Source organism: Buteo buteo, chromosome Z (assembly GCF_964188355.1).
Source record: "Buteo buteo chromosome Z, bButBut1.hap1.1, whole genome shotgun sequence".
Classification (NCBI taxonomy): Eukaryota; Metazoa; Chordata; class Aves; order Accipitriformes; family Accipitridae; genus Buteo; species Buteo buteo.
The window spans coordinates 13,256,687-13,278,870 of record NC_134204.1 but is presented as its reverse complement, the minus strand read 5'-3'; the positions used below and the strand labels follow the sequence as shown (position 1 = coordinate 13,278,870).

General features: G+C 38.8%; 1 protein-coding gene across 2 annotated transcripts; it reads left to right on the top strand.

The window, feature by feature from the left end:
• The first annotated feature begins 595 nt into the window (after positions 1 to 595).
• On the top strand, positions 596 to 18,221 carry C1QTNF3 (C1q and TNF related 3). 2 transcript variants are annotated; one of them, XM_075020161.1, is made up of 6 exons: positions 596 to 979; positions 5,999 to 6,110; positions 8,694 to 8,848; positions 12,429 to 12,558; positions 14,052 to 14,151; positions 15,596 to 18,221. In XM_075020161.1, exons 1-6 carry the CDS (start codon positions 692 to 694, stop codon positions 15,753 to 15,755), a joined length of 945 nt encoding a protein of 314 aa, XP_074876262.1. In that variant the 5' UTR covers positions 596 to 691; the 3' UTR covers positions 15,756 to 18,221. The 2 variants fall into 2 exon arrangements, with proteins under 2 accessions (XP_074876262.1, XP_074876263.1); XM_075020162.1 differs by having other exon boundaries at positions 600 to 775.
• Positions 18,222 to 22,184: the final 3,963 nt, after the last annotated feature.

Sequence of the window (22,184 nt, the reverse complement as noted above, 5' to 3'; positions counted from 1 at the left end):
TCAGAGCTACTTACCCAGTCTCCTTCCACCGTTGGCCAACAGACAGAAATTCAATATTTTTCTTTTAGTGAATGAAAAGCATAGTTAGAAACAGCCATTGGGTCAGGATCATATGCAAAAGCTCCTCTTGTGCTTTTGTTTCCTAATTGCTCTTGGAAGGATTTTTCAGACTGGGCTGACGCAGTTGTGTGTGTGAATTTCCTGGCAAATAAGGAAGGTGACTGTGTCCAAAAGACATTTAAGAGTGTGAATTCACAGCCTTTCCATGTCTAATCAAGGAGCGTAAACCATTAGCCACATGTTCTCCATTTCCATCACATTTTTTCACACTTAAACAAAAACATGCCAAAGAAAAGGTGCTACATTTTTTAATGCCCCCAAATAGGAACCACGGGAGTCCGTTAAATGCTGTGGTCATTTCCAGCATACAAATCAATTTTCCTTGTGGTGGTGAAGTGGTGAATAATGCTTGGTTTGTTTAAAGGAGCATGACTGATTTTGGATGAAGGATCCTGTCACTTTGGCATTTTTAGTTTTATTTATTGCACACAACCGTATAAAACCTGGTACTGGTCTCAGTGCCAGGCTTACTAGTGGAAAAGCTGAAAGGACCACATAACTCCTGGTGCAGTAAAGAGGTTCTCCTCCTGCAAGGCATTTGCTGGACTCCTGAAAAATTATTTTGAATAGCATGGCAGAGAAGGATTTCATCAGTTGGCATCTACTGGCTTTATTTTTTCTTCCATTTTGCCTGTGTCAAGATGAATACATGGAGGTGAGCAGAAGATCTTATAAACCAGTGGCCAAAGTATTGCAAAGTCACCACCAGACTGGCCATAAAGGTTCCAGAAGCAGGGAAATATTGAAACAGCGGAGTCAACTTATAGAGTGGACTGTTGATAATAGCACTTCTACAGACCAAAAGGTCCTGAGACCAGAGGTAGATGATGTAGAACTGACTACCTCAGATAGAGTCCAGGTACTCTGAATTAATCTTCTAAAGATATCTTTAAAGCTAATGAGATTATTTTTTTTTTTGCTAAGATTACTAGTAATATATTTATGAAATTATTTTTATTAAAGGTGTGTATTGGTCTGTATCTTGCTGGGTTGCTTTATAGGGTCTTTTAATGAGCTGGTAGAACCAGCAGTGGTTGGGGACAATGGTTTCAACATAGACAACAGCCCTTTGTTTTGCTGAAACTCTGATCCTGTGCAATCATATATTCTAATATATAGTCTCTTAATTATGTCAAGGTATTACTTATTTAATATATTAAAATTTTATATTCTGCTAACTCATTTGGATGTGAAGAAAGATTACGGAATTTATAGAGGTATTTGGAAAGATTCAATTAGCAGAGAATAGCTTTACCTGAAAATTATGTCTATAAAGTATATTTTTTGAGCTTAAGACAAACATAATGAAATTGTGAGTGTTCAAAAAAATTTATTCTAAGGAATAACTTGAAAAAAACAGATGCTAATGTAATGAGTTGATTTAATAATATATATCAACTTGACAGTTTCAGAGGAAAAAAGACTCAGAATGAAACTCTAAATCATCTGTAGTATCTGCATTTTAACCTGGGAATCTTTTTATGCCTTTTAAATGGCATTTTAGATATTATAATCATTAATTCACAGCAAAGGGAAAATGGCATAATTTGATTATACATAAAATATTGCAGTCCAAATTTAAAAGGAAAAATTTGTAGGGCAGAAGATGAAGCTTTTTCTAGCACTAGGCAAAACAAAATTCCACTCAAGTGAAGTGTTTCTTGATTGATGTTTTTTAGAAACAACAGGAACGTCAGTGTTTTGTTCCTATTGCTGATACAAATGTTTGAGTTCACCTTTTATCATTTGTTTTTTAAAACTCTTTCAGATCAAACTATGATATTTTGGATTCCAAAAATCATGGACATGCAGACAAGTGTTGAATAATAACCTACATGATAAGCAGAGGAGATTTAATTTTAATTCTCTCCTAGGCTTGAAGAACTGAAACACATTGAAGTATGGGAATAGGTTTAATACACCACTATAGTCCCTGTATTTAAATTTTATAGTGCTTTGCATTTCATATTTCTTGGGCAGGAGTTATATGTTCCTCCAGTGCACTCAGCAAAATAGATATTTAACTGTAGGTATGTTAAATTGCACTTGCAGTATATAAGCAGTGTAAACCATCAGGCATATAGTCCAATGAGCCAGCTAGTGTGTGTGTACCTCTTTACTGCAAAGAGAATTGTGCAGCTGCATACTACAGACCATGTATTATTGGTACTTAAATAAGATTCCCCTTTAACTTAACATAATTTCAGATAATACCAGATTTAATACAAAATTACAACTTTTGAGGGGTCAAACTCTCCCTCACAGAAAGTGTCACTGTGTTTGGGGTGCATGTGTCTTTCATCAGAGTTTAATGCAACATATTTGGAGTTGCCTGCTGGGGGAAGAGGCTGTGACATTAAAACTGAGCCTGGCGAGTGAGTACAGCTGATGGCAGTCGTTTACCTGCCAGACCCTCTCTAAGAAGCAATCTTTGCTGGGGAAATGATGCAACTTTTGGCTTACCGAAATGAAATGGAGCACTAGCAGATGCATGACAGGGATAATCCATCACAGAGTGGCTGACGCAATAGGTATTTTTCCATCTCCAGACTCCAGGGATTTCCAGGCAGAGGAGGAACAAAGGTGGCACAGACATGTTTTAATTCATGTCCAACTCCTCTCTTCCCCTTGAGCTATCTGAAAGCTGTTTCAACCCAAAGTCCCTACCTTCTTTGTTATCTTAGCTCTGGTTGCAGAATTTCACCCTCTTGCTTAAGTGTTTTAATGGTCCCATTCCCTGTTGTGGAACAGAGAAAATAGCATTTGCCTTTGCTGCATTGGGTACAAGGCCAGTTTCCATACTGCTGGTAACTTACATAAAATATAATGTTCATTTCTCAAGCACAAGAACTTGTAGTGACTGGGGAGAGCCATACCAGCCACATTTTTCCTTTTCAGGTTGTTCTTTGAAAACCTTCAGGTACCCCTCAACCTACTGGTGTTTTACCCTGAATTTTGGCAATTTTGGTTTGTTTAATTCTTTGCCAGAGAAGGAACATGGAGGGCCTCAGTGGCCACAGGGACATGCTATTTTGCATTCAGAACAGGAGCCAAGAATGGTGCATGTACGTTACTCATCTTCTGCATTGTCTTAGACAATATAACAGAAACACATAAAATTAATCAGGAAGTGAAAAAGAGCTGGGTCTCCACTTATGGTTCGTTCACAGCTTTAAGTTAAGGGAATTTTATAGACCATCTGTTGCTTAGAAGTGCCTCCTACATACTAAATCATAGGAAATTCAGCAAATAGCCTCAGAAATATTTCCAGTTTTCTATCTGTATTAGGATATCAATGTGGCAGATGCATTTCACAAACTCCTAAATCATAGTCATGTTCTGAGAGCAATGCCAAAGATTAATTGTGTGATAAAATTTATGTGCAAATGGCTGCATAGGACACCTTTGGCAAGTAGGTTGTAATTAATCTCTTTGTCCCATTTGAGTGTAATTTTACTTTAGGAACAGTTTTTTCCTTTAAATGTACTCTTCATGAAGTTCTCTGTTTTTACAGATTAAAAGACTATCCTGAATATTCATTGTTCTTGGCAGCTGACTGTGAACATTTTTTTCCTCCTAGTCAAAGGATCAGTAAAGATAATAAGTCAATACTACTTTATGACTTGCACAAGTAGTTATTTTTAAGTCAGTGGAACTGTTCTCATACAACTAGGTTGGCAGGACTTGCCTCATTTAACATTTAATAATCTGCTGAGCTTTTCGAGAGGTAATGCCAAATAGTATTTGGTTATGACCAGCACTCGTATCTATTTTATGATAACATAGCAGGTTAGCTAATAATGTCGTTCAGGATTTCAGTGCATTGGGTAAAAAAACATGCAGTCTAGTTCGCTGGATTCATGCCTTCTCTTACCTACAATCCAGAGTTCTAAGTTTTTGCACATTACTAGGCTGATATGACTTTTCTCTTGGCAGGTGTGTATATAGTTTGCCTTCTCATTTAACATGAATATGAACCACTATCAAGAAAGAGCTGGAGATTTTAATCTCAGTGCAACACTCAACATCAGCATTTCAGGTGGTTCAAAATGCTTGTGCAATTCCAGTCCTCTTGTACTTGTCTCCCCTTCAAGGACTGAAAATGAGCTGAAAGCAGGGCTACTTCTTCTCTCATATTAGGAAAGCTTTAAAGAGTGTGTCTGGTGATTGTCATTTATGTTCTTCCTAACAACTGGGAGAGACAAAACAGCATGAAAGGTACAGACAAGTTTTCCAGGAACAGACAGTCCAACAGGCAGAACTCATTTTTCTCATAAAGTATAGACCTTACCCAGAATTAAGGTGAAAAGCATAGTATTGACCAAAACCCCATAAATATGAAGCCTTTCTGCCCATTGGCAAGTCTTAACATTTCCATAACTCTTTGAATATGAAGCATATTTTCTGAGCCGTCAGGTCAGCCTGTATTCCCATGGTAGCTCCAGCATCGGTGGTTCCAGCTGAAGAGGGCAAGTGTCTGTCCCATCAGAGGCACTGCAGTATTTTGGTGGCATGAAGGGGTTTTCTGTACCCATAAACATAAACTCCCAAGCCTCTTGAAATTAATGAATTTTAGGGATGTAGGTATTGGTAGATTGTAGACTTGGTATTGTTCAAAACACAGGCAGAAATCTTTAGTGTTTCAGATGAAGCCAGCTGATGACCTTGATGACAGAAATACAGCACACCTATATGTTCATTTGGCAGCTCCCATCCCAACCAGAGCTAGTTTTCTGCTGTTAAACCAACAGGTCTGCATTAGGCAAGTAAATTGAGGATGACAAAGATGAGTGGAAAGAAAGGAAAGGAAAACAAATAGTGGAATGATTAGAGAAAAGTAGTAGTTGGATTGGTGTAACTATCCCCCTCCAGAATTTAAGAACTGCAGGTTTGCACCTCAGGATAATAGCAAAGAATTGTAAGGAAAAAGAAATAAAGAGGGAGAAATAAGAAGGAGGTAGAGAAATAAAATCAAATCCTGGACGTCTACCTCAGCTGACCCATTGGAGGATTTGTGACCACAAGATCAATGCAAAAGCGTAGTTACAAAATCCAGCCAGGATTGAATGAGACGCCATTAGTATAATTACAATAATGTGGGAAAGAAAAGCACTGAAGCAAAGATATTATCAAACTACTATTACAGTAGCTGAGCTGTGTGTAATAAAGTCATTAGTTTATTTATGCTGCTATATTAGTTTCAGCATATAAACAGGTTTTCATAGTTACACACCCACAACTACAAATAATCAAACGCCCCTAACACCAGGTGTTTTGGTCAGTTCAAATTTTTGTCATGTATCTTGGCACTTTTTTAGGTTCTCCCAAATTTAGTGGCCTGTAAATATGCAAGTCTGGGGCCATGAAGAGGAATATGCTGCACAGACATTTTTTAACATCTTCTTCGTGTGGTCCAACACAGTTTTCTTTACGTTTAGTAGAGGATAGTTAATTGCTGAATGTCAGATGAAGTCCCTTGCGTCCTACCACTAGTTGTACACAGGCTTGTTTGTCAACAAAGGTCAGCTGAAATGTGGGATTAGTGCAAAGCAGGATAAGAACCTAACTGAAATATTCATCTAACTTTCATTACTTGGTATTATTTTACTTTCAAATCCTCATTATTTGACAGGACAAGTTGTTTTTTTAATATTCATATAGGTCTTAGAACACTTGAAGAGGTATTTCCTTAAATCTTCCAGAAATAACATCTTCAGGGACAACCCAAGTAGGGGAGATTTCAGCCCAGATAAGAAGTGTTTTGAAAACTTACCAAATATATAAACAGAGAAAATATAATGAAGACCCTGTAACTGACATGCATATGATTGATGCCCTCCATGAATGAGCTATTTAAAGCTTACTTTTGTGCACTTAGCCCCCACAAACCGGACCACAGAATCCAGACTGTAGCTCCTGCTGCCGTGGTGACTTTGGAGTTCGACTCTACCAAGGGCCCCCAGGACCTCCTGGGCCCCCTGGGATGCCAGGTAAAGACAAAGTTTAATTCATTTTTTTTATTATTCTAGTTACAGTCTGTAAATCACAGGCTCTTCTATGAAATATCAGGGAATGGTCAAAACATCAGTATTTGGGGACAGATTCAGGAATAAGTTTCTCTATAATTTCTGAGACAGCATTTCAATTAGACTCTAAAGTCTTTTCCACTGAAAACCCTTTTGTTATTAAAATTTAGCTTTCACAAATTCAGACTGAAAGTAATCTTATTACATTTCTAGAGCAAATCGGTCTCTCTTCTTGAAGCAGCATGAAGCTTCCATTAAAGTTGGAAGAACTTGCTCCCTGGAGTTGATTATTGGGATCACTTTTGAATATCCAGCTATGCTATTGTGTACTGTATTCAGGAGCTTTTTTTCATCTAGCACACTGCTAGCCAGTATTTTACAGACACACATATGCTTTTATTCTCTCATAGAAATGTCTTCTTTTCCTTCTTTCTTCTGTTCTTCTCTAATAAAAAGTACTTTTTTTTTCCATTAAAAATGCATACAGAAGAACAGGATACACAGGAAAAGGGTATGCTTTGATCTGATAATTGGTATGGAGAAAGAAGAGCCTAGAGTAGAGAAAAAGATAGTTAGGTGCATGTTGGTGTAAGTTTGTTACAGCAGGTACCTTCAGGGATTTGAAAATTACCATTCCTAAAGCAGATGTATAATGTACATGAACATGTCACTGACCAACAGATTCATCTCATCTTCAGAAGCTTACATCTTCTGTTATCACAATAGAAATGCAACTTCATAATTCTTCTGACTCACAAATGTATTGACAGTAACAGACCTGACATAACCATACACACAAAAAATTAATGTAGTGATTTTTGGTAGAAACGGTTTACAGTAACAGTTAAATCTGACTGTTACGAAGTTAAATCTGAGTGAATGCAGTGTTTCAAGAACTAGCTTCAGTTGGCAAAATACTGAAATAAATTGTTACTTTCCCATATTTTGGGTATTAGGCAAAATAAGGTCACAGGCATATTTGGTACTAGGCTGCTGTGAGCTATTCATGCATCAACCCTTTATAGAAATATCATTGACCATTATACAAGTAAGAAAAATCTAATGGTGAGACCTCTTGTGCAGAAATATTGCATTACGTATTAATAAATTGTTGGCTTCTTAGAAGCAGGACACAACTTTGTATTAGACCCACTCTTTCAAGGCTGTAGTGGACATACTGGGGCACAGCCCAGTTCCAGCTTTGCCCCTTCCTCATGCGAGGATGTATCGCAGTCACACTTTCTTGTCACCACAGAATGCCACAAACATATAGCTGACAGCAACCTTCTGCACCCTGGAATTTCTCTGTCTCCTTCATCTGCTGCGTTTCATATCATGCCCAATAAGGGGAATGACAACAACTGCTTTTCCCTTGATTGAATCAAATGTCGCTTGCAGACTTCTGTTCTGAACTGGTACAGAAGTAGCTCTGGCTTTACATGAAGGATCATTCTTGTTATTTTTAAGTTATTGATTTCTCTATCCAAACAATGCTTAATTTCTTCCACCATTTAGCTTCCTTTTTTGAAGTAAATTTTTTTCTCAATACAAAAACTCTGAAGAATCAATCACTAGATTTGATCTCAAACACCACCATTCTTCCTGTAAATTTGTAACCAGAGTGACTAAACAGAGAACAAGCAGAGTGGCAAAGAATCTAATTTCAATTCAGGTAGAATTAGAACAATGATGACACTAATTAATCCCCTGAGTAATTAGTTGAAAGGTCAGGCTTTTGTTTCAGATAGGCATAATAATTGCTCAGTTATTCTAGCCAACTTTAAAATTTTGTCAGTTGCATAGACGTTTGCTCAGTAATTTCCTCAGCAAACATCAGGAAGCAAGTAACACTGCAGATGCAGGAATGTGTTTTTATAATGAGCCTTTTTACAAGAAGCCATCATTATAAAAATTTTGTCTTTCTTTAAATCTAGGAACATGCAAACAATCAACCCCTTCAAGCTAACCAGCAGCCTGAGAATGCACACCTTCCAGGTTTTGGTACGGATAGGTCATTTAGCTAGTTTAAGGCTACAGCCATTCTTAATTTGTGTAGGCATGCTTTAAAGATAGCAAAGCGTTAATCAAAATTATCTTAGCCTATCCTGATTAGCTTAAATTATGAAGAAATAAGTTTTTACACAAAAGGAAAAGCAAGATTGCTTATGCAGGCTACCTGGTATGTGTCAAGAGGCAGGGGCTTTTACTTTCCTTGAGCCTCACAATCTCTGAGGTCTTGTCCCTTGCACATTTCCCCAACAATGCAATGACTTGAGACATCAGCAGTTTATATGGCAACACCAAGATAGCATAAGGGTTAACTCTTTAAACATCAATCTACGTCCTTCTGGAAACTTGCTCCTCAAAACCTCCACCTTCAGCTTAACCACACAGCTGTTTCTTATCCATCACAGCTCAATCTGGGCTTTATGGTACTGAAAAGTCCATGTGTTGCAAACTGGTGGAAAAGGACCCTGTCACAGTCATCTGTTAAAATATATTATATGAAATTATTTAAGTTAAACATAAAGCTCTGTTTCCTTTAAGGAAATCATGGAAACAATGGAAATAATGGAGCAACTGGCCAGGAAGGAGCCAAAGGTGAGAAAGGAGACAAAGGAGATATGGGACCGAGGGGAGAGCGTGGCCATCATGGACCCAAAGGCGAGAAGGGTTACCCTGGGATTCCCCCAGAACTACAGGTACAAAATCTCTGGCTTGTGTTGGCTGCAGCATTTCTCAAGTTATGGTTTTCTTCTCTGAAAAACAGCACCTAACTACTGTAAGATACTTAAGAAGTAAATCCCCCTGTAAATTAATACAGTGAGAGACGTATATAGCTCTTGTCATGACTAACAAATGAGCTCTGCCAGATCTTCCTGGAAAAGAAAGACATCAGGGCTTAGTCTTTCCTTAGAGTAAGAATCCAGCTGAGAAATGGACAGGAAGAAACATAAATGGTTCCCTTTTAGGGCAGAAAGCCAGTATCTGGGTCATTAAAGGAGAATTAGCGGGGACTATCATTTTTCTATCAAGCTGTATCACATACATAACTGTGCTTCATATGGCATATGAAAAGAGTAAAGGAGTCACTCAGGCCCATGCTTCTCAGGTTAGTCAGGCTTTGTGAGATTCTCAGAAGCATATGTATGCAACTTCCTAAAGTTTTGGGTCAAAACCTCTGAGTGCAGCCAGAAGTCCTCTGGTTTTGAAAAATACCCCTCAGTAGCTATCTGTGTTTTTATATGTCTAAGTACGTTAAATATGTTGAGAAGCATGTAGGTTCTGCCTATGAATGAACTATCCAAAAGCCAGATAAGCATTAAAACATGGGTTCAAGCCTGAGCTTACAAGCTCTGCTGAGCGATGTGATATATTTGTTTGGGCTCAACACTGTGTTGGCATAGACTCATAGTTTTTGGATTAGAGCTTCTTCATGTCCCAGGAATCTGGCAGGTGGCGGAGACCTTATGTATGTATATATATATATATATATATATATACACCTGCAGTACAGCAGAGACATGGTGTAGTCCTGTTCTTAAGGCAACTGAAAGTAAATGGGACTTGGGTAACTAAGAGCCTTGGTTGCTGTTGCAAAGGGGATTTAAGAATTTCCACACTGTATACTGCAGTGTAGCAATATATGAGCAGTTCATCTGCAAGAGTAGGAAGACTTGACTATATGATGTAGTGCAGCTAAGATGCTGAAGGCAAGATTTAGATGCATGGCAAGATGTATCCCTCCTGGTCTCCAGCTGCCACTGTGGAAGGGGCTTCTGTAGGTCATATCAGCCAGCCCCGTATGGCAGAATCCTAAAGCATGTCAAATGGCACAAGGTGCGTTTGCATGGGCCAGTGATTGCTGTCAGATTCAGCTTCAGAGAACCTACATGCGAGGGAAGCATCTGAGCTCCTATTACAATTACTGAGGATCCAGAAGAGCAACTCAGCTTAATCTGACAGTCACTGCTGCTTTTGGGCAAATGCGACTTCACATACCACAGACTATATAGATCTCCAGAAGCTGTAAGTGAGTTTGCATCCTCACTCACACAGACACACTTCAATGGAAGTGTCTTAGTCTTGATCTGATTTGTACCCCCCAAACCAAGTTCACCGCTGAAGGGACAAAGTGGGATATAGCAAACATGCACAAAAAGAAATCCCACTTCCAAACACTCTGACTATGGGGAAAACTGAAGTTCTGGTCTATTTACGGTTCTACACCTTTTAACTGAAGGATACTGTTTCCCAACAACACTCATTCATATATGTTTTATATCCTTGTAAAAGGTACGCAAATTAACAGCAAAATCAACAGTACAACCAACGTGTGCAGTGTGGGAAAATGGCTTTGTATTTCTTGGCATTGTGTATGTTTGAATTCTCCACTCTAAGTTGTATGAAGATGGGGTAATTGCACAGAATAAAATTCACAATGAAAATAGTTTCTAAAATTACTGGACTTTTGTAATAAAGTAGAATTATTTTAGTATTCTTAAATAATTAACTGGAATTAACACTATAGCTGAATATCTTAAAAATGTATTTGTTGTAATTACATTCAACATAAATCCTTTTGCAATTTTAAAATGAGCTATCAGCATTTTTTTCTTACATAAAGATAGTGGCAGTAATGTAATTAAAAACTGAATAATGAAAGAGGTTGAATAACAAAAGCTCACCTGTTTCCAAGTAAAATTCCATCACTGTTTTTAACACATGTGTTTAAAAATTCTTTACACAGTATAGCATATCATTTCTTGCTAACATCATGCTTAAGAATTTTAGAGCAGGGATAGGTAGAGGAGAAAACACTTTTGAATCCAATAATGGTTTAAGTACAGGATTATTTTGAAAGACTTGGTATGTCCATGTTGATCTGCTATTTCAAAATGAGACCTAGAGAGAAAGGACATCTTTTTCAACTCTTCTGATCAGCCCAAGAGAAGTAGCATGGGGTCAAAGAGAATGTGAAATGGAATCTAGACAAAAAGCAATAAATTCCATCAAGCTGCCATTGCAGCTGCTTTCCTTTAACACATGATGAACTTTGATGTGATCCTGGCTGAGAAGCAAGAAGTTAACAATTTGCCGTCATAGAAAATGCATTCATGCAGGGATAAGGAAAATCAGTCCAAGCTTTCAGCTCACATCTGGAGCTCCTCAAATTTCTGAGCAGATGGCTAATGATTTCCATTGTTGGATCCAGACTTGCATTTGATTTTGCCTGTTTTGGTTTTGTTCACATTTGGATCTGAAATCAAAAGAAGTTTGGGGTGGGTTTTTTTAATACCAGTATAGCTGGAATCTCACAAAAAATGTCATTTTTGTGAGGGACAGTAACAACTGTAATTGAACCCTTCTCATCTAAGAAGTTAAGAGAGAGAGATAAAATGTCAAGTCACTGTGTGACCTTCTGGCATCCAGGTGAAGCAATTCTGCCTGTAGCCCTTTTACTGACAGTCAGATGGGGGATCACAGACTCACGGAAGAGATAACCTCCCTCCCTGCCCATGCAAGTTGGCAGGGTTTTTCCCTGGTAATTTGAATTGTCCAATGTGGGAGGTTTTGCAGTTTTCTATGAAACATTTTTCACAGCCAATACATCTCGTTGCAAGAAGTATACCATGAAGTTGAAGCACAGTTTTCACTTTCTTAGTTTCCTCTTCTGGTCTCCACCACTCTCTGTTGTCATGATTGAGGGTACAGGGCAACTGGTAAGAGAGAAAAAGCACTGAATGTTGAGTCCCAGCAACTGCACTTATATAGGATCTCTAATAAAAATGTTTAATTTATCTCTGAAGGTAGTTAGTAAGAAACTCTAATGTGTATGGATTTTACTGATCATTATTTATTCCACACATTCAGTTAAAAGCAATATCCAGTCCAAATGCATTGGGGAATATATAAAAACTAATTAAATCACTTTTGTTGGAAACACCATCTATTTCAGTGCCAGTTTTCTGTTGCATCATTCTAGAGAGACTTAGAAGTAAATAAAATCTCAAACGAAGGTCCTGACCTGCAAACACTTGCCCATACACTTACTTTTACACTCATGAATAGTCCAATTGAATGTAAGAAACCTAGTCCTCTTCCAGTTTCATTCAATGGGAGTTTGTTACTGGAGTTTAATGGCCTTGGAGCAGGCCCTAGAAGAACATCTCTGGCAGGAAAATAAACAGACCACAAATACATGAAAAAATTCTGTAGCTAATTCCTCTACACATGTGCATTTCATGAACGACTGCCTGAATAAGAACTGCATTTTTGCAGGTCGCATTCATGGCTTCTATGGCTACTCACTTCAGCAACCAGAACAGTGGGATCATCTTCAGCAGTGTTGAAACCAACGTTGGGAATTTTTTTGATGTCATGACTGGGAGATTTGGTGCTCCAGTTAATGGTGAGTGTTTGCAAAATCAAATAATGCAATTCTGGGAGCTACAGGGAGAAGTGTGGTCAATAATGAGGAGAAACTAGTTAACTGGCTGTGCACAAGGCACTGATGAGACTCAGTCTGCATAGCTCTTGCTACCTACTTTCAGGAAAAATAGACTGGAAACTAAGCAAGACAAGAGAGGGCTTGCCAGCCAGTGAGACTAGTGCTGGGACAAAGGCAGGAGGAAGAGGCATGGCCAGAGCTGGGGAGGGAGCAAGACCATCTGCTTTGAGACCTTTAGCCCTTCAGCCACTGTGATGAGATAACCATGGCCTTCATGTTGCAGCATCAGCAGCTTCACAGTTGCCTCCTCCACCTCCTTGCCTCCAGTCACTCTCTTCATCCCCATCTTCCCTCATGCCTGTTCAGCCATGAGCTGGCCTGCAACAGATGTGTGGCTGGAAATGAGGCATTACATTTTTTCCTGAGTTATTTCTCCACTGCATCAATCCCCCATCTTACCAGCTGTGGCGCCAGAAGAACAACGGGAGATGGGGGAGGCAGGGCCATAACCAAAACCATGTCTAAGCAAAGCCTGAAACCACCTTCCTTCACTTGGCCTTTCTCACCCTGCCATTAATTTACTCACTGCTATGGGAAATGACATTAGATTGAATAAAAGTTAGGCCCTCCAAGTTTGCTGTAGCACATCTTACTGACAGCAGTGTGTGTCCTCACAGCTGTTTCCTTTTGAGGTTAATGTAGATGTGGATGTCAAAAAACTTTGACTCACAATGATTTAACAACTTTGATGCAAACTCCAAGTTCCCATTGCAGGGTCAATGCTACAGACATACTGTTCAGAAATGAGGAGCTTGTCTTCCCACCCAGGGGAGTGTTGTAGAGCTCATGACACATAACATGGTTGCACTGACAACATTGTTGGCACTTTTCAGACAGAGAAAGAGCTAGAAAGAAAAAGGGTGATGGTAAGGGTGTGTTGTGCAAGAAGAGAAACCAGTGGCTATGCCTGCATTGTTCAGTATGTGGTACTGTCAAGTGAGCAGCAGTGGGTGATGCTAAAACCACTCATGCCCTGCCTGGCCTGGGCAACATGCTGTCTGTCTGACAGCCTCTAAGGCTAAGCCCTGGCTGGCCTGGAGGCTGCCCTTTTGGGAGAGGGCAGGAGCAAGAAGGTAAGGAAAAAGAGGTGAGAGAGGGGCCACTAGACTCAGCCTCTGGGAAATTTACCCTTCAGTGAGAAGGAAGGGATGAGCTGTCCTGCCATGTTCAAACACAGTCATTTCTCTGGAACAGGATGTGGCTGAACCCCTGCCATATGCAGAATAAAAATGAATTAGATTTTCACACACTATAAGCAGATGCAAAATACCCACTGACAACTGGAAGGTAATTTTGGCTTCAGCTGTTTTTTTTTTCTAAGGAAGAAGCACAAGTTTGTAGCATGATTACCTCCCTCTATGAAGAAAACACATTGTATTTGGTAATCTTTTCAGGGGTGTATTTCTTCACCTTCAATATGATGAAACATGAAGATGTGGAGGAAGTGTACGTGTACCTGATGCATAATGGTAATACAGTTTTCAGCTTATATAGGTAAGTGAAGGGCCAGGACGTTTTAATGCAAGAGACATGTTTGCACAGATGCGGTACCTTGCTCACATTTCAAGAAACATGAAATTGTTCATTTTTTTAAGAAATTCTGTAGGGTAAAATAACCAACAAAGAAAAACTATTGTACTTTGCCCTCCTCAACTTGCAAATTTGGATCATACCTCCCACAGATCCTGGACCTAAATTCATCCTTGATCACAAGTTCCTCAAAGCTCAGGGGAAACGAATTAGCACTGCAAGTCAAGGTTGGAGTCCAGTGGTAACACGCTGTCATTCTGCTAAAATATATCTTCATCCTCATTTTGCCTGTCAGAGAAAGGGCATAATGAAGTGTTCAGCAACTAGTTACAGTCTCGTTAAAGATTAGGGGAGAGCAATTTACTTTAAAGGTGGAAAGCATTTAAACTGCAGTAGTAAGGATGAGTAAGAAGCAAAGGTGCTCCATTTACTGGCTTTGTTATCATTAGCACACTTTGAATAAAAAGTTTCTGAATTCTTTATGTTAGCTGGAGGATCATCAAGAATAGGATCCACTTCCAGCTTATCAAATTCTATAAGGACCTGGTCAAGGAGCTTGTAGCCACACGGATATCTGAAAAAAATACATATTTGAAAAAAAAATTATTTCTTTAGTGCCAACCAGGGGTGTGGTGCCAAAACCAAGCTTCTCTCATGAGTGTGAATAAACAGACACAAAAGCTTAGATTGATCACACTGGATTTTAGGCAGTTAGATGATAGCAGGTTCATTTAAGCTGTCCAGGTTTCTTCAACAGCCTGCACCTGAAGCACCATCAAAGGGTACTTCATCCCCAGTAGATCTTTCCTGCAAAAGAAAAAGTACTCAACTTTTTTCCCCTGCAGCATTGATGTCAGAAAAGGCAACAGGTGGAAGAAAGGGAACCAACACTCATGCAAAGCCAGCAGGTTAGCGCACATCAAATGTATCTACGTTCCAATGAAAGGTCTCAGGATGGAGTGAGCTGCCTTCTCTGCCCACCTCCTGTGCCAGGAGCACAGGGCCTCAGCTCACGTGAGACTCCTGACCTGGAGACATTTAAAATTAGCTAGAATGAATCCAAGGGAAAAAGAGTATCACAGGAAATCTTGTTGTGATGAACGAGTGGAGTTTTATTTTAAACAACGAATTTGTTCTTATGCCCTGGAAAAAAATATGTTAAGTTAAACTTCCAGAATTTCAAAAGAAATGAAATGATGCAGTTAAGTAAGGTGCAAAATTTGACCAGGAGAACAAATGCAGAAAGATGCCAAAATTTCCTCATAAAGCTGAAAAAATGTTGGCAAGCCTTTCAAGGAAGTTTTGTGCAGGATAACAATGTTCTTTCTTGGATTCTTTTTTTTTAAAGTTGTTTGTTTAATCATTGTTGAGAAACAAAAAGGTGACTTGTGAAAATATTCATCCCTAGCTATGAATCAAAAGGGAAAGCAGACACTTCAGGAAACAGTGCAGTGCTAAAACTTGCCAAGGGAGATGAAGTTTGGCTGCGAATGGGAAACGGAGCCCTCCATGGGGACCATCAACGCTTCTCCACCTTTGCTGGGTTTCTTCTTTTTGAAACCAAGTAAAAAAAGAAACAACCCAATAGATGTTTATCTGAGGAAACTTCTTTTTTGGAACTGGTATTTTTCTCTGGCCTGTGGAACAGCATTACAACATTGAAATATCAAGAAGGCTTGTTTTGATGCAATGTGTTGCTATTTGTGTATGAGATGAGCTGAATACAACGGGTAGCTGACACAGATTCACAGAAGATGTACTATCATCTCAGCTGTATCTAGTGAATAATTAAATGTTGCTATTGGTCTTTTCTCCAAAGTGACAGAAAAACAAAGGAAAAGGAGTTTAAATAATTTAGAGAGCAGTTTGCGCAGTAAAGTCAATTTTGTCTGTAAATATACTTCAGCTAAGTATGTGTCAGGAATGGAACAACTGATTCAAGTTTTTGTGTTCATTTATTCAGTTCTTATTACATGTTCATTTAAGTTTGCATCATGGAAACAAGCCTGAATGAATTATAAGTAGGCTCAGCTGAGACCAGATTTAAAGGAAGAAGTTTTTACTGGACTAGAATGAACTTTACAAATAGAAGAAAAAAATGTGAAAATAAAGATGTCAAGGATTCAGGTTTATTGCATTCCCATCTCAAACCTCTGAAGATGTATCTGGTGTCATTTTTCATAGATTTTTAGTACATATTTATGCTCACTCTCTCTCTCTTAAAAGAAGAGTGGTAGTAATTCTTGCCTTAGTAGCAGCTTGAAGCTAAGGTAATTTAGCTGCAGTGTGCAGGGGATCAGACAGGGGAACTGTAATGTTTCTTCCTAGCCTTCAAATTGTTAAAACCTGATGTAACTGAATGCAAGGTGTCAAAGCAGAGGCATATACCCTGGAGAAGTTGGGATATGCCAACAGCACAAACAGAGAAACACACGCTTTGTGGAGTTTGGTGCTCTTTTAGAAGGATGTACCTTTTAATATTGCATATTTACTTAACAGTGAAGTTGTTGATACAGTTTTCCTAGCAGCCTTCCAAGTACCAGTATTTCAGGAAAAGACATTTAAGTCTGGCAAAGCAGCAGCTGAGCCAGTTCAGTATTTAACTGGTGAAAGCAAATGCTGGCTGGCTCATGAGTTCTGGTCACAGCAAACTAGGCCATTCCTCAGCATTAATATTTGCCACTGGTTTTTCAAAATTTGGGTACCTGAAATCCTGGCTTGCTACTTTCTTTTCATCAGAATCAGCACCAAATATACTGGGACAATACTGAAGTTTGAATGTATCTTCTGCACGTTCTGGCTTTCCACACACAAGCTAATATAAATTACATTTTAACCAGACATTACCCGTCATTAATGTGTAACAAGCAAGCAGGGTTAGGAAAACATTTATTTGAAATTCTTTTATACTGTATACAGATATCAGTAGGACAACAATAAAGCAAATGAATCAAAATCTGCCTTATAAATTTGTATGTCCTTGTACACGTTCCTAGTGTATGTAAACCACATCTTAGAATGAAAAATGCATGTTGATACTTGATGATTATGACTTGTGATTTTTTAGTTTTAAGCATCAACCACTGAAAATACTAGCTTTAATGAACTGTCGTCCGATGGATTTTCCTGTTTCTTTATGAACTCCAGTCAGGTTTGTACCACATAGGTTTTCATGCTTATTTTAATAAGCATTTTAGTAAAATTCTGGCACACCTTCAAACTAAAACCCACCCACCAGGTAATCAGATAATGTTGTTCTTTTGGAATAAGTGCACAAGCTGTATGAGATATATGGCATCATAAGCTAATGTTCACAGTAGGAAAAGTATTTCTTGTTGTGTTAGGAATGTTTGCTTACTTTGTAAAACATACATTTAGCCAATAAAGATTAATAGTCATAAAACTGTACTGGTTTGTTCATACCTGTATTTACTAAGGACCTTACCATTTGGAAGCCATGGAGATACACTCCTAATATGTATTTCCTAAGCATTCATTTTGCTACTGAATGGGAGAAAGCCAGCACTAGGGGTCAAAATTTATTTTACATGTGTGTACATATATACACACACACATAAGATTTAAATCCCTAAGGCTTCCTTTGGGTACTTAACTTTCCTTTATGGAATGGCCATTTTAATCCATTTTGGTCAGAATAAAGCACTTAGAAACTATGATACATACACTCATTTCAAGATCCTTTACGTTATCTCTTGTAATGGCCATGATATAAAAAAAGCGCCAAGTTTTGCCATTCTCATCTTACTTTTTTTCACAATTTTTTTGTGAAATTCACAGTTTTTTTGTGCAATTTGGCCTGCTAAGAGTGGAAAGCAACTAAGAATCACCACAAAAGCTTCTGACAAACAAACAGCAGCATGGTCTCAGTTCCAAGGTTAAAGCTAAGATGTTTTTAACATCAGGGTTGAAACTTCCTAGTTTTTGTATGAAATCTCTACAGTCTTTTCTCTGCAAAGTTATTGCATGCAATCTCTGCTGACTGACTGTTTAATACTTTACAAATAAATTGTTAACTTACATATTAATTGTGAGTGTGTGTGTGTGTGTGTGTGTGTGTATGTTCCTGTTCCTCAAAATTATCAAGTTTAATATTCAGTCATGTGGAATGTATGTTTTTTTTCTCAGAAATGTTTATGAAAATCAGTCATCTTTCCATTGCTGCTGATAATTGAAAGACTCTGGCTTAGCAGATGCTCAAGACAAAATGTCTTCTGTCAGAGACTTTTGTCCTCTGTTATAAAATAGGTGGCATCTTGTGATTTGTTTTATGAGTCAGAAACCTGGAAACTCAAAAGCTGCAATTTGGAGTATACTTAATGGTTTCTTGTCTTTGCTAAGCTGAGTCTATATCTCTCTCCCCCACTCCATGAGCTCTCAGATTTAACCAAAACTTGGCAAGAGCTGCAAGCCCCTGCCTGCCATGAGAGCTGTGGTTTAGTAGGCGATATCCTGCCTCTGTGGTAGAAGCTGGCATTCTAGCAGGAGAAAACACTGCCCCACACAGAGACAAGTTGAGCTCTGCTCTGTGAGAAACACCAGCCACCACTCTTGGTCCTCCCTGCCCCCTGAGACCCAGGGACTGCTGTCCTTCCCCATGATATTCTTGCAAGGTAGCAGCTCTAATCGCCAGCTACGTTAGGAGCATTAAGAGCTGCATTTTGCAAAACAGGGCTATGTGCCACTTGAGAGATGCTGGTTGGACCCCTTGGCAGAGGTAAAACACAACTTCTGTGCAAGAAAAACATGAATTAGAATGAAACCTAACTGAAGGCAAACATCTTAGGTCTGGGTCCCAATTTCACCAGTGATGTTTAAAGAAAGTGGAAAGCAGATCAGTTTAATTAGAATTCCTTGAGAAAAATGTGTCTGTGGTTTTAGTTTCAGAGGCTAGTCCATGGCCGAAGGGTGATTGAGTTGATTCCAAGGAAGCAATTTAGACTGACAACAATGTGCAGCCTCAGTCCCACTGAAAACCTTGTGAGCCAAAGGGAGGGCTTTAAATAAAGTAAGTTTTCTAAAGGGACAATAAGGAACTCATCCTTCACTCAGATCTTTCATCTTCCCCATGAAATTTTGCATCGTTTCCTACACTACACCCTACTGCTTTCTGAAGCAGTTTTTAATAAAAGGTTTTTTTATTAAAACTGTTTTTTCTCCTACTTAGCTCACATTATTAAAATTAAGTTTTGTGCTCAGAATGAAAAAAAGCACAGAGAGGCGGCGAGTGGTGTGTGAAAAGGCCCACAGTTCTTCATTTTGGTGAATCAGCAGCAAAATTTCTCTATTTTGCAGTTAGTTCTGCTTCAGCAACCAAAGGAAATAAAAACTGACAGTGATCAGTTCAGATTTAAAAATCTGAGGCAACAAAAGAAATTATGCAAAGTAGTGCTCAGGCTGAGTGTCATACTTGGGTATCAGTGAAGGAAGACACAAACTCTAGATACTATCTTCATAAATTAAAAGAACTCAACACAATGTCCACTTCTTAGTATGACCAGGTTCCCTCTTATACCAAAGGGCGACAGCTTTGGGTGAAGTCTTTGGGCGAAACCACACAGTCCTAGCATGAGTTAGAGCATCTGCAGTGCCCTGTCAATTTTCATTATCAAATAGTTTTCTTGAGGGACCTATGCAGCACAGGAGTAGCAGCAGAGAACAGCCATACTTCCCAAGCCTCATCCCCCTGCTCTCTGGTTAAATTGATACTGAAAAACAAAACAGTGCCGGGGTCTATTCTCTGGCCCAGAGTTATCATCTGACTATGTTAATGCTAATTAAACTCTCTCAGACCCCATAGCAGGGTGTCTGCTTGCAAAATTGTCTCTTGGGACTGATCCCCAGCTTGCTTTAACTTTCAAGTAGTACTCAAGAAAAGCTTGGGAGATAGCTCCTTGTCATGGGCTAAAGGCATTCACAAATGGAATTTTATCCTTCTGCTTTTCTGAAAGCAATCCAGCAGATGTGAGAAATTCCACAAAAATCAGTATTTTAAAAGAATCACATTGTTACAACACCAAGAATGGAAATACTCATGTTAAAATCATCTTTGACATCTTAGCTCCTGTTCCCTGTGAATGTGTCTCACAGAATGTTCCTCCGATCATCTAGTCACATGCTACTTCTTGGCCTCATCCAGCAACAATTTTATGATGCTTACCGAACAAGGCATGGGCCATATACTGGAATGTGATAGCAAGAGATGAATATAGAAGAGCTTCATTCAGTAACTTATCCAAATGTATAGTTAATGAATCACTGATACTATAGAAAATAGAGCATACTAATATGTCAGAAAGAACAGAGGAATTAAATTCACAGCATCAGCCTTCATTTTAGCATTTTCTAAGAGCTTCATTTTTCAATCTTAGCAATTCTTTGAAAGAAAAACACTCCAGGCCGTCACAGTACACTGAAGTTGTTGAGAGTCAAGGAAGTCCGTAAGGACTGGAACTTCAGGCCAGGAGATGCAAATTCAGAGTTTGTGCCATTCTGTCATGTGAAAAGTCCTGGTCCGCAGCTGAAAGCACTGGATGGAATTTAATTTGTCTCTTTCAATTTGTTCATCTTTTAAACTAGAAAAAAGTAGATGTATGATTGTTTTGAACAAAATCTTTCAGATATTACATCACTTCAGATCAATGCTTTCTTCCCTCCAAGACTACCTGCTTCTCAGAATGGTCCGTGTTTGCTTTCTCAAATTATCAAAGGCATACAAAATAAAGAATGTGAATTCGGTATGCCATAGCTAAAGCGCAAATAAATGGCTCATGGGCAAGGTGTTGTAAACAGTTTGTAAAAACAAAGGTTTATCAATCCATTGCACTGGCAATGTAGGAGAAACTGTCTTTACTGAATGCAGTGGACAACACTATCCAGCAGGAATGGCTCGCTGGAAATAAGTTTAGGGCAGGATGGCCAAGTGGTAGTACATGTGGTACCCAGCACAGAGCTGAAGCTCAGTATCCAGGCAAACAAAATCTGGGAATAACCCTGGTCTAGAGTTTCCAGTCCCTATAATAGTGGTTAATAATAAAGTCGTAGGAAAATATTTATTTTCTACTGATTAGCCAATATAAAGATTAGCTGTAAAAAGCTACTTGCAAGTCTCTTCATCTAAATCATTAAAGCACAGTAATACCATCAGCTGTGACTCAAAGGAAATAAAAGATGAGTATTTTGGTTCAGGTACAGGGGTAAATGTCCAAAGTACAGAAATCACTATCACAGGCATCAGTAATTTGTTCTACTTTAACAGAGTATCAGGGGACAAATTTCTGACACTGTGAAAGTTAACGGCAAAGCTTGTTTACTGCAGAAAGGCCAGATCATCACCCCAGTGGCTGACTGGACTAAACTCACAGACAGTAGTTTTTCTAGGATATTTTTTTTAATGAAGTAGCACAAGGCAACTTATACAACTACTGCTGTGTATATATATATATATATACACAGTAGTATACAACTACTAAATCTGTAATTCATATTCTCAGACAGACAGAGCCAGATTATCAAGCAGCGTGAATTCACAGCTACTTTGGAGGGATGTATTGATCTCAGGATAGATTCACTTTGGGCCTTTTTGCTGGTGTGTGGTGGGACATACAGTTAAGAGAGTGAGCAATAATACGCGAATCCACACTCACACAGAAGCAGAGAAACACAGAAAGGCAAAGAGATGCTCCAAGCTGAAGAACCTATTTAAATTGCAGAGATTATGCAGCTGCATTTGACAAGCATTTTGTACAAGGGACAGTGTGTCACAACAGCACAAAATATGAGGTCAGAAATGTGGAGTATCACCTACACTGTCTGTGTGGATATCGAGAAGTGTTACAAATGGAGCACAGCTTCTATTCAGGCATGGCATAAATGCAGGTTTCGGGGGAAAGCATCCATGATTGAAAGTTTTGATAAACTTGGGACACAAAAATACCACCATAAATTTCATGAGAATCTTTAAAGTTCTCAATTTCAGA